Genomic DNA, 15,815 nt, shown 5'->3' on the forward strand with positions numbered 1-15,815 from the left:
AGGCTAGACTTGAACTCATGACAAAGCTCCTGTCTCAGCTTCCCAAGTGCTGGATCATTTTAACTTCTGTGTGTACAAGTAGAGGTCAGAAGTATCCTCAAGGGGCTGGGGATTTAGCTCAGTGGTAGAGCGCTTACCTAGGAAGCGCAAGGCCCTGGGTTCGGTCCCCAGCTCCGAAAAAAAGAACCAAAAAAAAAAAAAAAAAGAAGTATCCTCAAATCATTTTTCCACCTTAATTTTTTTTAAAGATTTATTTTTATTTTATGCGAACGAGTGTGTGTGCTCTATGTCTGCAGTGCCCAAGGAGGCCAGAACAGAATGTCAGATTCCATAGAACCGTGGTTACAGACAGTTGTGGGCCTCCAGGTGGGGGCAAGAGCAGCCAGTGCTCTTAACCACTGAGCTATCTCCAGCCTTTCTAATTCACATTTTCTTTGCGATGGAGCTGTACCCACAGGCCAAGGTATCTTGGAAGGCCTCCCATGTAGTACGGTCAATGTGTTTCAAATAAGCAGCATCATGGCTTGCACACAGCAGTGGCTCAACAACTGTGTGTGGAGCCCTCGCAGTTGAGGTCCCTCACATGCTGTGTCTTTGTCGAGGCAAGGGGAGGAGGGACCGCTCCTGGGGAGGCTCACCTGACCAGGGCCGACTGCAGCTCTTCCTCCTTGCGGCCCAGCTGTATGAGCAGCTCCTCTGCCCTCTGCTTCTGCTCCATCATCTGTTCCTGAAGCTCTGAGCTCTCCCCATCCAGCCGTCGCTTCAGCTTCTCTAGTTCCTGGCGGCCTTTCTCCTCTTTCTTCAGTCGGTCTGCAGGCATCAGGACAGGCAAGGGCTGCAGACAGAGGCCTGGCACCACCTCCTCCTCCCTCTGACCCTCTCCAATCCTCCTCCTCCCTCTGACCCGCTGCCCGCAGGTCTTCAGTATGCACACAGCCCACCCTGGCTCCCGGCTGCTTACCTTCCATGTCTGCGATTGTGGCTTCATATTTGACCCTCAGCTTGTTAAGGCTTTTGACTTTCTCTTCCTCTTCTGCTGCCTGTGAGGAGAACTCAGCCAGGCGCTCCTCCAGCAGCCTCCGCTCCTGGGGACAGAAGAGACTCAGGACCCTTGCTTTCCCGCCATCTCACCAGCATCTGCCCTTCCCAGTCTTCCTTCCACCCCTCCCTCCTCTCCATCCTGGGGTCTGGACCCAGCCTACCCAGTCACAGGGACTCTTTGATGTCATTAAGCACAGGGAGGGATGTGGGCTGCTCTTATGAACAACACTTCGGGCCATCCCCATGTGGTAGTGAATCCTCACCATCACCCCTCCAACCCCTGCCTCCAGCAGGAACCCATCTTGCTTTGGCATGCCCATGGCCCCCGGAGGCTTCTCTCGCTGACCCAGGCCCCACCTTGCTCAGCTTGGAATTCTGGTCTTCCAGGAGCAGCAGATCCTCCTCAAACTTCTTCATCTTGGCCTCTGTGGTCACTTTCTCCAGCTGCAGTTTCTGCCGGGCACCCTCCTCTGCTTCTAGGTGGGTCTCCAGCTCCTGTGGTGGGTGGAGGGGATGGGGACCCCAGGGCTGTGGCTTTACACATGTCAATGCCCTGGGTGACTGGGCAGCATCAAGCTTCTCCTTGTCTCCCCGTTTTGCTCACTCATTGGCTTGACAAGCACTTACTGAGTGTCTAGTGTATACCAGACACCATTATAGACCCCTAAGATGGGTAACGATTTCTATTCATGCAGAAAAAGAACTCGAGTGTTCCCTTAGTGCACACAGATTTGAGAGAGTAGTCACAGGAGGGTGGCCTACTGGGGTCAGGGCCGAAGACAGAGGCTGAATCCTGAGGAAGGGACTTAATAGAGGGATCCAGCAGTACCTGAAGCTGATTCTAGTTCCTCCACCATTTGAATGAACTCTACTTAGTCTTTGTGCTTTAGACCCTCGGAGCCGAGCTGTGCGGTGGGGTGGACAGGGGTGTCTGGGCCCCCACACCTGGATGTGCTGCTGCAGCCTCTTCTTCTCGCTCTGTAGCTGCCGGCTGCACTCTTCTTCCTCGCCCACTCGTGCCTCCAGCTCTGTCACCACCAGCTCCAGCTCCTGCTTCCGGGCAGCCAATCGTGCCCGTGTCTCCTCCGCCTCAGAGCACAGCTCCGCTTCCGCTCGCAGCTGCTCAGCCAGGCGCGCACGCTCCTCCTCTAGCTGTGGACGGCGGGTACCATTCAGGGGCCTCTCTCAGGCTGTGCCCACATCCCCACCTCTTACCTCCCACCACCCAGCCTGGGTGCAGCAGACCCTGCCCCTTAAGCCCTGGCCTCCGCCCCTCATCCACACAGCTCTGTCATAGCTCCACATTCACCATTCGACCCCTACTGTCTTCAACTCGCTGCACTCATCAAAGCCCCATCTCAAGGCCTAAAGCCAACCTTGAACCCCATCCCTGCCCATAGGAATCCTGTCCATCACACAGGCCCTGCCTAGTAGCCTCACTTGCCCTCCCAGCCCGACCCTGACACACACGCACGGCCCCACCTCCTCATCCCCTTCGTTCTGCCCTTCATATCCTGCCCCACTCCAAGCCATACTCTTCACCGTCTTGACCATGCCCTTATGCCCAACCACTTCCCCACACTCCCACTCCTTCTGTGGAAGTGGCTCAACTCAAGAGCCCTGCCCCTCATACCATGGCCACACCCACACAGACCCACTCTTCTGCGAGGCCTCCCTCCTTATGTCACATGGCCTCTCCTCACCTGTGCCACTCGACCCTGCAGTTCCCCCACTTCACGGGCGCTCTGCTGCTGCAGCTCCTGAACTTTCTGTAGCTCCTGGGCTCGCGCCTGCAGCACCTCATCCTGCCGTGTCACCTGCAGCAGGGGCTTCACCTGGGGAAAAATACAGTAGCTCCAGAAAGGGGAACCCACCACACGCCTGCAGCCTGCCACCTTTGCTGATGTATCCCTGTGAACCCGAGGGTGGTCTGGAGACCACTGGCTCCTTCTGGATCCAGCTGCACCTGAAACTGTGTGTACTTTTGATCTGTTGCTTTGTTTGATGGTAGTGGTTTTACACGTTTGATGGAATCAGTTTCCTCCTACCACAGTCTGGGTCCTGGGGATTGAACTCATGCCATCAGGCTTGGGGGCAAGCATCTTTAATCTGCTGAGCCATGATATTATCCCCCTTCCCTTTTTTTTTTTTTTTTTTTTTTTTTTCCTGAGACAAGAGCTTAGGTAGTCCTGGCTAGAATCAAACACTATATGTAGCCACAGATGACCTAGAACACCCGATCCTCCTGTCTCCGGAGTTCTGGGGTGACAGTTTAATGCATGTTGAGCAAGCGCACTTCTAACTGAGCAAAGGCCAAGGCCTCCACCCATCCTCTCCAATGTGCAGAGATTCCAGGCGAGCTTAACCCCACCCTCCCCCCCACCCTCCCGTGTCCTGCATCAGACTAGTTTAAACCACTTGCTGTCTAAAGAATCCTGGGTTACAGGCGGGCAGAGGGGCTCCAATGCGCAGACGCTGAGAGCGGAGTGCCCCTCCCACCCGGAGCTGAGGCGACCGTGAGCTGAGGCGTCCCGGAGCTGAGGCGCAGGCCCAGCCTCCCTCACCTTGATGAACAGTCTCCACCACTGCCAGTTCCTCAGCTTGAGGTAGGCGGCACAGTTTCTCTGCATCACCCTCAGAGCACTCTGCTGCTGCTGCCTCCTCTGGAAAGCCCTGTGGGGACACCGCTGAGAGTGGGGGCTGGCCCCCAGAAAGCAGCCACTCTACCCTTGATTGTTTGGGGGACATGGGGGTCTCATGTAGCTTGGGCTGACTTTGAACTCTTGATTCCCCAACTCCACCTCCACAGCTCAGGAGTGACAAGCGTACATCCCAGTGAGGATGGGACCAGGGTCTCACCAACACTAGGTGAGCCCCGCAGCCACTGCGCTGAACGCTCACCACAGCAGACTTTACAATCAATCTTACACATCCTGCCTTGGCTCTGCCCAGCCTCAGCCTCCCTTTCTTCTCAGTCCATCCTCGCACACTGACCCTGCCCTTGGCTCATAGCTCTCCACATTCCCCAGGGACCCAGGGTAAGGTCCCAAGCCTCCAGCCTGGGTCTGGGCCGCCAGAAGAGAGATCGTTCTATGACTGTCTGCATCTGAGACAGGCCAGGTGCCCCACCATGGGGCTCTTACACACACCAGCTTCTCATTCTCTTTCATCAAGATATTTCACCCCTCCAGTTGGGGTCCTGAGCAACAATGTATCCTGCTGGACCCCGACCTTTTGAACTCCTGCAGCATGCAGCACCCCAGCTTCCTCTGAAAGTTTGCTGGCCTCAGCCCAGCCTTGGCCCACAACACCTGACACAGCATGGCGTCCCTCACCTACGGGCCAGGTAGCCCCGTGCCGCTGCCTGAAAAGATACTATGATGTCGGTGACCTTGAGATCTCGCTCCTCCTCCAGTTGAGCTAGGACCCCTGCCCGGAAGAAGATCTTGCTTTGGCCAACACGGTACAAGTTGGGGTCTAGCTCCAGGGCCTGGATCTGGGGGGTGAGCGTGGGGAGGGGGGGGAGAAAAAGAAATTGTATGAGGAAGGACAATGGGGCAGTCCCCCACACACCTGGATCCCCTTCCAGACCCTACACCTGCCACAGACCCTACTCCCATGCTATGGGCTCCACCCTATCATACAGGGCTTACGAAACAGCTTTCTGAAGGCCCAACGCTTCCTGCTTTTCATACATCCCACCCCAATGCCAAAGGCCCAAAACCTGCCCATGGGGTTAGCACCACCTTCATCTACAGGCCCCGCCCCCAGCAAGAGAAATCCCTCCCCACTCCAGCCATGGGCCCTACCCACTAAACAGGCCTCACCTCAGACCACAAAGCCCCATCCCTCCACAATCCCGCCCCCAAACTCAGCCCCGCCCCTACATACCATCTTCTCACAGGCCTGTTTGCCGTCCATGAAGCCCTTGGGAATGGCGTTCGGGGTGAGGATTTCATAGCTGCAACCAGAGGGGAGGGTAGAGGGGAAAAGGGCCGCAGTGGCATGAGAGACCATATAAACAAGGCTTGGTAGACATCAGGAATGCAAACCACATCACTGGGATGGGACACTTGGAATCTTGGTTTTTTTTTTTTTTTTTTTTTTTGAGACAGGATCTCATTTTGTAACGTTGGCTGCCCTGAAACTCACTATGTAGACCAGGCCTGGCCTTCAAAGGATTTTCCTGTATTTGCCTCCCAAGAGCTGAAGACACTATGCCCAGCTTCTACTTCTGTTTTAAGTATAGAGGATCGCGCACTGAAGTGACCCTAAGTAGAGCTGGCACCCTAGGCGCCTTTCACGCTGATCCTTTCTCAGGTGCATCCAGCCCCCAAGCTGAGATAGCATTTGTAGGGACTTGGCTCCCATCCTGCCCAGTCCCCTGAAGCCCTTTGCTGGCCCTGCTCACCGCTGCCGGAACTCCTGAAAGAGGATGCGGTTGGGGAAACCTTGGCGACAGATGCGGATACCCTCGAGGACACCATTACAACGGAGCTGGTCCAGCACCAGGCGCGGCTCCAGTTTCCCAGCCTGCAGGGGTGTCGGCAGGGTCAGTGGTGGCCACCAGGGGTGCCACAAGCTGGCCTGTGGCAAGTATTTACCACTGATCCACACCCCCAACCTCTCACTGGGGGATTCTAGAAAGAAACTTTATTAGTGAGCAACATACTGTTTTTACTTATTTGAAACACGGCGTTATTAAGTTGCCCAGACTGTCTTTGAACTGGTGCCATAGGAGAGATCGGTACTGAACTTAACAGTTATTCTATCTTATTGTCCCTAGTGCTAAACTGACGGGCCTGTGCCACCTCCTATCCAAGCAGCTTTCTTCCACCCCTTATTCCCACCATGTTCCCACCCGCCTCTGGGACAGAGGCACAAGCTTGGAAAACAAGCTCTTCCCTGCTTGGAAAACTACCTAGGCTATCAGTTCAGTCCCCTCCCCTCCAGGGAGCCTTCTGTGACTCCCTGGCTAGGTAAAATCCAAGTGACCTTCTCACGCCTTCAGTCACCTGCACTTCACTCTGGGAGCTGGGTTGTATGTGTAGTTTGTTCAGTACCCCTTTTGCTCTGTCTACCAGCAAGTGTGAGAACTCGGTGATCTCCCTTCATCCTTAGCTCCTCGAAGGACACAGCAGAAGAGGCTCTCCTTGTCTCTCTGCCACTGTGTTCTGTTTCTGCCACATAGTGGACACTCAAAAACTTTACGTGACAGAAGCAGAGAGCCCAGACATGGCAGCCACTTATACCCACTCACAGAGCACACCTCCCACTCACCCTCTTCTCATGATTGGGAACGATGCAGCGGACAAAACTAGGGTTGGTGTTGCTGAGCGTGGCCATGAGGCGGCTCAGGGATTCTTTGTAGAGCTGCCCCACGGTCCGGAACATTCCACGGCGGGGGCGGCCTCCCGGGGGGCCATCTCCAAGGCTGCTCACTTGCTCCAGCCCCACGATGCCCTCCACTGTAGAGGGACGAAGAAGTGTACAAAAAGATTAAGGTCAGCCAGCCATAAATCCTGCCATCCTCCTGCCTCAGACTCCAGAGTGCTGGGCCGGAGTCACCACACCCAGCTTCTTAGAGTCAGCTTTAAGGAGTGGAGTTAGCCAAGGTAGAGCATCTTGCTGTTTACAGGGCCCAGCATGTCGCACAGAGCACTGCTCCTTGGGTTTGGGGCTTGGGGTACAGTTGACAGGCAGACAGCCAGCCATAAATGCAGCAACTGGCCTCAAGGTCACATAGGTCAGAAAGTAGAGACCCAGGGCCAGATCCTGATAATGAGTCTAGGTGTACCCTGCCACTGCTGACTCTCCCCAGGTTCAAGTCTTTTTGGTGTCCCTATGCTGTCAGTCATTTTCAAAACATCAGATCTCATTGACTGGGTTTCTACAGCATAAGGAAGAGCTGGGTTTAAATCCCTACTCTATCACTTACTGGCTGTGTGACCTTGAGCAAACTGCATAACCTCTCTGTGCTTGTTTCCTTGTTTACACATTAGGTGCTCAGGAAATGCCCTTTTTTAAAAAATTGTTTACTTATTATGTATACAGCTTTCTGCCTGCATGTATGCCTGCAGGCCAGAAGAAGGCATAAGATCTCATTACAGATAGTTATGAGCCACCCTGTGGTTGCTGGGAATTGAACTCAGGAACTCTGGAAGAGCAGTCAGTGCTCTTAACTGCTGAGCCATCTCTCCAGAAATGCCTTTCTTAAAATGTTATTACACTGTGTGTGTGTGTCCACGTGAGTGTGCGCATGTGTGTAAGGCATGTATAGAGGACAGACAGTTTGTGGGAATTGTTTGCTCCTCCCCCACATGTGTCCTGGGAGATGGAACTCAGATCGTCAGGCTTGGCCACACACACATCTTTACGTGCTGGCCCATCTTGCTGGCCCCTTCTCTGTATTTTTAATGTATGGTCTAGCTAGAAGGCTCCAGACCCACTGAGGGCTCAGCAAGGAGGGAGAAACTTCATGCAGAGAGGAGGGGGACCGACGTTTCCACCCAGGACCCCTCCCCACCCTACCCCCCACTGTATCCTGCAACCTCACCCGTGGGTGCACAGAGAGACCCAAGCCCTGGAGGAGAAGCACCAGAGCTGAGTCCCCCTGCAGGTCCAGGGGACGGCGACGGGAAGGAGCCAAGGAAAGTGAACTGTTGGAGACCCCCTTGTTCTGGGGTGGACAGATGAGGGGTGGGGAAGATGGCAGTGGTGGGAGAGATGTGTGGAGATGGGAGGGGGGAGGTGAGAGGAAGAGAGAGAGAGAGCATTAGTCAGCACAGAGCAAGCAGGCAGGACCCAGGTGTTGCCTGGGACCTAATCAAGTTCTGTTCACCCTAACTGTAGCGCTGAGGTCATCTGGGAAGAATCAGCACCAAAGAAAACAACAGAACACCTTAGGCCCAAGACTGCATCTGTCTGCTTAGGTAATCCTTTTGCCCTGGATGCCAGGAAGCTCAACAACTAACTTGGCGCATACACTCTGCCCCTAGGGGACTGCGATGGTTTGTCTGTGCTCAGCCCAGAGAGTGGCACCTTTAGGAGGTGTGGTCCTGTTGAAGTGGGAGTGGCCCTGTTGGAGTGGGCGTGGCCTTGCTGGAGTGGGTGTGGCCCTGCTGGAGTAGCTGTGTCACTGTGGGTGTGGGCTTTAAGACCCTCATCCTAGCTGCCTGGAAGTCAGCATCCTGCTAGCAGCCTCTAGATGAAGATGTAGACCTCTCAGCTCCTCTGTACCGTGGCTGCCTGGATGCTGCCATGTTCCTGCCTTGATGATATTGGGCTGAACCTCTGACCCAGTAAGCCAGCCCCAATTAAATGCTGTCTTTATAAGAGTTGTCTCAGTCATGGTGTCTTTTCACAGCAGTAAAACTCTAGGACACAGACTATCTCATTTGTCCCCCCCCCTTCCCCCTGATGGTTGCTAGGGTGCAGCATGTCTGATTCTGGGATCAAGGCAGCCAGAGTGAGATGAATGTAAACTGGACCAAGTCCCTACCCTTCCCCTTCCCCTGCCCTTTGCACCAGCTTTGCTAATGGTTTCTAGTGGGAGAAGATTGATTTAACATCAGCTCCAGAAGAGCAGGACTGTCACTCAGAGACAGGCACTCAGGGGATGGGACAGATGGGTCATGTGTCCATAGTGCCCATGAACTACGCTGAGGACCGAACCCAGGGCCTTGTGCTTGCTAGGCAAGCACTCTACCACTGAGTTAAACACCCAACCCCTGATTATTTTTTAAAGATTTATTTATTTATTACATATGAGTACACTGTAGCTGTCTTAAGACACACCAGAAGAGGGCGGGCGTCAGATCCCATTAAAGATGGTTGTGAGTCACCATGTGGTTGCTGGGAATTGAACTCAGGACCTCTGGAAGAGCAGCCGGTGCTCTTAACCACTGAGCCATCTCTCCAGCCCTATTTTGATTATTTTTAACTCCGTGTGCGTGTGAGTGTGCATGTGTGTATGTGTGTGTGTGTGCATGTGTGTGCATGCGTGTGTATGTATGTGTGTATGTGTGTGTATGTGTATGTGTGTGTGTGCATGTGTGTGCGTGCGTGTGTATGCGTGCGTTTGTATGTATGTGTGTATGTGTGTGTATGTGTATGTGTGTGTATGTGTGTATGTGTGTGTGTGTGCGTGCGTTTGTATGTATGTGTGTATGTGTGTGTATGTGTATGTGTGTGTATGTGTGTATGTGTGTGTGTGTGTGCGCGCACGTGTATGTGTGTGCGTGTGAGTGCATGGGTGCAGGTACCCATGGAGGACAGAAGTGTTGGAGCCCCTGACGGAGGTGCTGCTCCTGAACTTGGGCTCCCTGATTGCTCAACTTGTTTGTTTATTTGAGACATGGCCTCTCTGGCTTCCTTAGAGCTCATGATATAAACTCACAGAGTTCCACTTGCCTCCCCCACCCCACCCACCCTCGAGTGCTGGGATTAAAGGCTTGCACCACCATGCCTGGCTAAAAATATCTACATAAAATCAGCTTTCCATATATTCAGGCTTGGCGCTTGCGACTGAACAACTAATTAAAAATACTCTGAGGAAAAGAGTTTATACTGAACACAAAACAGGCTTTTTCCTGCCATGTTCTGTGTAGTAGTGTAACCACTATTTACATATCATTTGCATTTTGTTAAATAAATAGGATGAGGGATGATTCAGCCTATAGGGATAGAGAGGAAAAAGTATCTGGGAAGGTGTGTGTGTCAAATGTGAATACTATGGTATTGATGTAAGTCTTTGAGTGGCCTAGTGTCCTGTGTGTCCCAAGGGATGGCTGCACTTATTTTTCTAAAAATGATCATCAACAACGATATGCCCATGGGTATGCCTGTATTATTTCTTTTTTTTTTCTTTTTTTCGGAGCTGGGGACCGAACCCAGGGCCTTGCGCTTGCTAGGCAAGCGCTCTACCACTGAGCTAAATCCCCAGCCCCGCCTGTATTTCTTATCCTCGTGTAAGATGCTAATTTAAGAAAACAACACATCCACCCACCAAACCACTCATCAACCCATGTAGCTTTCTACTCACCTACCCACCCACCCACCCATCCATCCATCCATTCATCCATCCATCCATCCATCCGTCCATCCGTCCGTCCATCCATCCATCCGTCCATCTGTCCATCCGTCTGTCCACCCATCCATCCATCTGTCCACCCATCCATCCATCTGTCCACCCATCCATCCATCCATCTGTCCATCCATCCATTCACCCATCCTGCTCATCCATCAGCCTCCAATCAGTCCATCCATCTGTCCACTGGCTCACCCACCACCGCTCATCCATGTATCCACTCACTCATCCACCCACCCATTCAACCAGGTACCCAACATTCCTCCCTCCCCCTCTAGCTCCTGCTCCCTGTGGGTAGGAAGGGGGAAAGCACCTGTGACACACCCTGGGACGGGAACCTTACCATCCTTCCAGATCTCAGCTGTGAGACGATCTGTGCTCTGGTGAAGCAAGGCGGCCACATTGTCATTCAATGGATCCATGTTCTTCATCAACCACTCATTGGCTTTGTAGTCAACCTGAATGGAATGAGACAGACGAACAACCGTGTGACTGAGCTCCCCATACACAGGGACTGGAACAGGGGGGTCAACTTGTATGCATGCTCTGAACTGCCCCTCACCTATATGACCCTTCTTTCTATGCCCCCCTTCCCCCACACTCCTGTAGCCCATCCCTTTGCCCTCCACGACTACAACATTCTTTTAGTACATTCTGCTCTGGCCACATAGGCCTCCTCAGTTCCTCAAACAGTCCGTTCCCATCAAAGGGCCCCAGGTGTGAGGCTCCCCGTGGAATTTCACAGGGGGCCTCCCTCTGGAGGAAGCTTTGGCTGACTTGGTCTTGCATTTTGTGTGTTACGTGAGCCAATGTACACTGGGGCCAAGTCCAGACCCCTGAATCCTTGAGTGGGAACCACGGCCAGCCTAGCCCTCACCTTGCCTGCGTAGTGCAGGACGCTGAAGTCCGCTTGATCTCGTAGGTTCCTAGGACGCTGGAACTTGGGGTGGCTGCCCTGCTCCTGGGCAACCTTCTCCACAAAAGACTTGTCAGTGGCCTTGGGGAACCAGCACTCCTCGTCCAGCAGGGCCAGGAGACCTGGAGGGTTGGCCTGACCAGCAAAGGGAACAGAAGTCAGATTCCCCAAGTCTGGGCACAGGTTGCAGCTGTCAGTGCTCGAGGTTGGGGGACTGGGACGTGGCTGAGCAGCAAAGTACTAGGCTTCAGCACCAGCACCGAACCTCGCATTGACCCGATTGACCCGATGTCTGGAGCCGGGAATTCAAGTGGGATCTGCAGTGTCCAGAGAACCCACTGGTGACAGGGATGTGGCTGCTGGTGGGACATTTCCTCTTTGGGTTAGTGAAGGGCGTTGTGGCAGGTGGACCGGGTTGGGTAGTAGGTGGAGCCAAGCTTTGTGGGTCTGAGCATTGGGAGGGCAAAGTATTGTGGGACTGGGCGGTGGGTGGAGTCAAGTTTTGAGCGTCTAAGCGGTAGGTGTGTGTCTGGCAGTGGGTGGGGCAAGTTCTTAGGGTCTGGGCGGTAGGCGGGGCCGAGCATTAAGGGTCTGGGTTGCCGGGCCCATTGGTTCTGGCCCCTCACCGGCCGCTCAATGAGGTCGATACAAGGCTGCAGGTCCAACCCAAAGTCCAGGAAGGTCCAGGGGATGCCTTCTCGCTGGTACTCCTCCTGCTCCAGCACGAACATGGTGTGGTTGAACAGCTGCTGCAGCTTCTCATTGGTGTAGTTGATGCACAGCTGCTCGAAGGAGTTCAGCTACGAGGGCGTTGAAGGAGAGATAGGGTGGTGAGTGCGGGAACGGAGGGAACCAGAATAGGCGAGAGGGACCGCAAGGCAACAGTGCACACCTGGAAGATCTCAAAGCCTGCGATGTCCAGGATGCCCAGGAAGGAGGCGCCCTGACGTGGGCTTCTGTCCAGGGCACGGTTGAGCCGCAGAACCAGCCAGCGGAACAGGCGCTCATAGGTAGCTTTGGCCAGAGCCTCCAGCGCAAAGTCAGCCTGCAGGGTAGGATGCAAAGTGAAGTCCAGCCCATGTGACACTCAAGCAGGGTGTCCCTGAACTTTTAGGCCCTTACAGTTCATCCCACAATTTTTTGGGTATATACACCAAAGAGGACCACAATAACAACACTCTGTCATTAATGAAGATCTTGTGTGCTTCAGGCTCCTACCTTCCTTCCCCCTCTTAAATCAATATCTACAGCACAGTGTGAGTATTCGAATCCCAGTATAGCCACTAAGAGACTCTGTAGCCTCAGGGCCTTGAATAAACCTCTCCTTGCCTTAGTTTCTCCATGCTATCAGAGACGGAAACTGAGACAGAAATCCAAGCTCCTTCCTGTTCCCTGTGGCTCCGACCTGTGGTCACCTCTCTGTCACCCCTGTGGTCTGAGCCACCATCTTTGCCTCGATTATGTCAGTGACCCTGAGTTTCCTTGCTTATACATATACTCTAAGGAACCAATTCTTGCAGTAGACAAGAGAATCTTAATATAAAGGACAAATGAAACCAAGTCGCTTCCCAGCCTCCCGCAGCACCTCTTTACTCTGTCCCTGTTGATCATGGCTTCTGGAACCCTGCCCCTCGCTCCTTCGTTTCCACATCACTAAACCCCCCTCACTGAGGCATCACTAAACAGAACCATCCTTTCCATGCTCGTTGGCCATGTCCCGGGCACAGTGTTTCTCAGCCCGTGGGTCCTCCCGACCCCCCACAGAGGCCACAGATCAGGTATTTACATTGCCCCCTAAAACAGTAGCAAATTACAGCTATAAAGTAGCAACAAGGTAACGCCATGCTTAGGGATCGCCACAAAATGAGCAACTGTGTTAAAGGGTCCAAGGATTAGGAAGGGTGAGAACCACCACCACAGTACATCCCAAGCTCCTTGAGAGACAAGTCTTTATTTTGGTATCGTGTATCGGTATTGGTATATCGTACGTGTGTGCACATGTGAGCACACATGAGGGTGTGGAGGCCAGAGGTCAAGCTCGGGGGTCATGCCTCAGGAGGAGCCATTTCCCACTTAGTTCTTTCAGAGAGACTTTCTCACTGAAGCTGGAGCTTCTTCATTCAGCTAGAGTGGCTGACCAGTGAAAGCCAGGAGTCCCCCTGTGTCCATCGCCAGCTCTTGACATGGGTTCTGGGGTTCAAGCTCGGGTTTGTCCACGTGCTTGTGAGGCCAGCCCTTGCTGATGGAGCCACCTCCCCCGCCTTGATCTGTGTTCATTACTGCTCGCCCCGCCTGCCTGCCCACCCCCAGCATGGTGAAGAGTAGGGCAGGCAAGGCTGCTGAGCATGAGAGAGGGGGGAAGCTATCTTAAGACTTGGTGAGGGGTTGGGGATTTAGCTCAGCGGTAGAGCGCTTGCCTAGCAAGCGCAAGGCCCTGGGTTCGATCCCCAGCTCCGAAAAAAAAAAAGAAAAGAAAAAAAATAAAAGACTTGGTGAGAGGTTCTCAAGGTAAAGGCTGTTGCCAAGCCTGACGACCTGAGTCCAATCCCTAGGACCCACCCAGAAGGACAGAACGACTGCTCTTAGTGGCCCTCTGGTGTCAGCCTGCATGCTGTGGCATGCGTGACCCCACCCAACAAATAAATGAACAAATAATTGTAATATTAATAATAATTTAAAAGTCCCAGGATCGCAAATCGCAAGCCAGTTCTTCCAGCCCCTGCACCGCTGGATCCCACCTACCTGCTCTTTGGTCTGTGCTTTCTGGACGTAATCTCGGCCGACTTTGATGCGGGGCGTGAGAAGGGCTCTGGAGAAGTCAGTCACTCCAAGTCCCAAGAGGCGGCAAAGCTTCTGGGCAGCTGGGGGAGACAGGAGGGGGGGGGGTTAGTGCTGGGGAAGGGGAGGGCTTGTGGGACACCATAGCCCTCTGCTGGAGGAAAGAGGAGGAGGAAGCCTTTCTGGCAGTAGCATCCAGAGCTAACCAAGTGCTGGGTTAAAAGGCCTGTGCCCCTGGACCTGGACTGACATGTAGTTTCAGTAGGAATAACTAGCAGAGAAAGCACCTACTCCAGCACGCTAAATAGATGGATGTTTGCGGTGGAGCACGCCAAGGCTGCGTGGGAGGCGTGTTTCCCTTTCTACTCTGAATTAAACCCTGAATCAAGCCACGTTTCCAGGCATCAGTCAGCTCCGCAGAGGGAAAGCTTAACTGTGCTTGGCCCCACAGAAGGAAAGAGAGAAGCCTAGAAAGAAATACATTAAAAAGGCACCAGAGTCAGACATAGTAGCACAGATCTGGCAGCGAGTATCTGAGAGTTTGAGGCAGGAGGATCATGAATTCAAGGTCATCCTCAACTACAAAGCAAGTTGGGGGCCAATCTGGGTTACATGAGATCCTGTCTGAACCCAACACTCCCAACCATTGGATTCTAGTAAACATATAAAGATACCCCTGAAGGTATTAAGGAAAAATAAGCAGGTTTCAGAAAGACTTCTAGCCAGACAGTGGTAGCACACGCCTCTGATCCCAGCACTCAGGAGGCAGAGGCAGCCAAGGTCTCTGAGTTTGAGGCCAGCCTGGTCTACAGAATGAATTCCAGGACAGCCAGACGTACACAGAAAAACCCTGTCTCGAAGCCCCCAACCCCAACATACACGCCAAAAAGGTAAAAATAAAAAACAAAAATAAAGAAGAAAAAAAGACTTGAAATGTTTGTCCTCAATTAAGAAAAGCAAACTGGTGTGCCAGGCAGAGCCGGGCCAGGTTGGTGAATAGCATCCCCGCTGGCCACAAGTGGGCACTGCAGGGCTGGGTAGTGAGGAGCAGTGCCCCAGTTCCCCAGATTTTCAGAGCTGTGAGGAGTTTGCGAGTGAGCTGGAGGGTTTTTATAACCAGGACAGAGAGCTTCAGATGTCCAGGGGGAGCCTGTGAACTCTATTTCTGTCTAGATCTCCGGCTACACTGGCACAGGGCAGGAAAACCCCAGGGGAGACCCCGAGGACGCAGACATCACCAGAGTCTGACTGGGGGCAATCGTCTCCCCTTCCATGACAACCAGATCCCAGCACTTGGGAGGCTGAGGCAGGAGGCTGGCTGCGAGTTTGAGGTCAGCATAGGCTACAGTGCCATCCTCTCTCACAAAGCTTAAAACAAACAAACAAAAAATGTTGAGTGAGGTGGCACATGCCATCAACACTCTGAGGCAGAGGCAGGTGGATCTCCGTGAGTTCAAGGCCAACCTGGACAGACTATAGAGCAGGTTCCTGGTTACTTGTGCTACGTAGGCAGACACTGTCTCAAAAAACAAAACAAAACAAAAAAACAAAGCAAAAAAAAAAACCCTATAAAACAAAAAACTGCCCAGGGGGCAGGAGGGAGTGAGGGAACTACCTGTCACTCAGCTCTTCCTTTACCCCAAGAGGCCATGGAGCTGCTCAGAGCTCACAGCTGACACCACTCACTGGCTGACTGGCTATGGCCAGATCATTTGTACAAAAGCCTCCATTTTCCTATCCACTCACGGAGCTTAAAGATAACACCCAACGTTTCAGCTGGAAGTGGCGGGCAGGCCTGTTACGCCAGCACTTACGAGGTGGAGCTTGGTGGCACACACCTTAATCCCAGTACTCAGGAGGCAGAGGCAGGTGAATATCTGTGAGTTCAAGGCCAGCCTGGTCTATAAGGAGAGCTCTGGGACAGCCAAGGCTACAGAGAGAAACCCTGTCTTGAAAAAAAACAAAAACGACAACAACAAAAAAATTAAAAAG

The 15,815-nt window shown here is 53.1% G+C and overlaps 1 protein-coding gene across 4 annotated transcripts in view; it reads right to left on the reverse strand.

Annotated features, from left to right (window-relative positions):
* Myh14 (myosin heavy chain 14) overlaps positions 1-15,815 on the reverse strand; it is a 62,592-nt gene that overhangs the window by 19,635 nt on the left and 27,142 nt on the right. For all 4 annotated transcript variants that reach the window (XM_006229057.5, XM_006229056.5, XM_063261923.1 and 1 more), the window contains 15 exons: positions 13,788-13,906; positions 11,938-12,090; positions 11,672-11,845; positions 11,007-11,180; positions 10,473-10,587; positions 6,322-6,509; positions 5,453-5,574; positions 4,933-5,002; positions 4,377-4,537; positions 3,606-3,714; positions 2,745-2,876; positions 1,987-2,193; positions 1,399-1,536; positions 962-1,085; positions 639-810 (listed from right to left, as the gene is read on the reverse strand). In XM_006229057.5, coding sequence (XP_006229119.1) covers positions 639-810; positions 962-1,085; positions 1,399-1,536; positions 1,987-2,193; positions 2,745-2,876; positions 3,606-3,714; positions 4,377-4,537; positions 4,933-5,002; positions 5,453-5,574; positions 6,322-6,509; positions 10,473-10,587; positions 11,007-11,180; positions 11,672-11,845; positions 11,938-12,090; positions 13,788-13,906 — 2,158 coding nt within the window. The remainder of the gene's footprint in view (positions 1-638; positions 811-961; positions 1,086-1,398; positions 1,537-1,986; positions 2,194-2,744; positions 2,877-3,605; positions 3,715-4,376; positions 4,538-4,932; positions 5,003-5,452; positions 5,575-6,321; positions 6,510-10,472; positions 10,588-11,006; positions 11,181-11,671; positions 11,846-11,937; positions 12,091-13,787; positions 13,907-15,815) is intronic.

This window comes from Rattus norvegicus, chromosome 1 (assembly GCF_036323735.1).
Source record: "Rattus norvegicus strain BN/NHsdMcwi chromosome 1, GRCr8, whole genome shotgun sequence".
In the NCBI taxonomy this organism is placed as follows: domain Eukaryota; kingdom Metazoa; phylum Chordata; class Mammalia; order Rodentia; family Muridae; genus Rattus; species Rattus norvegicus.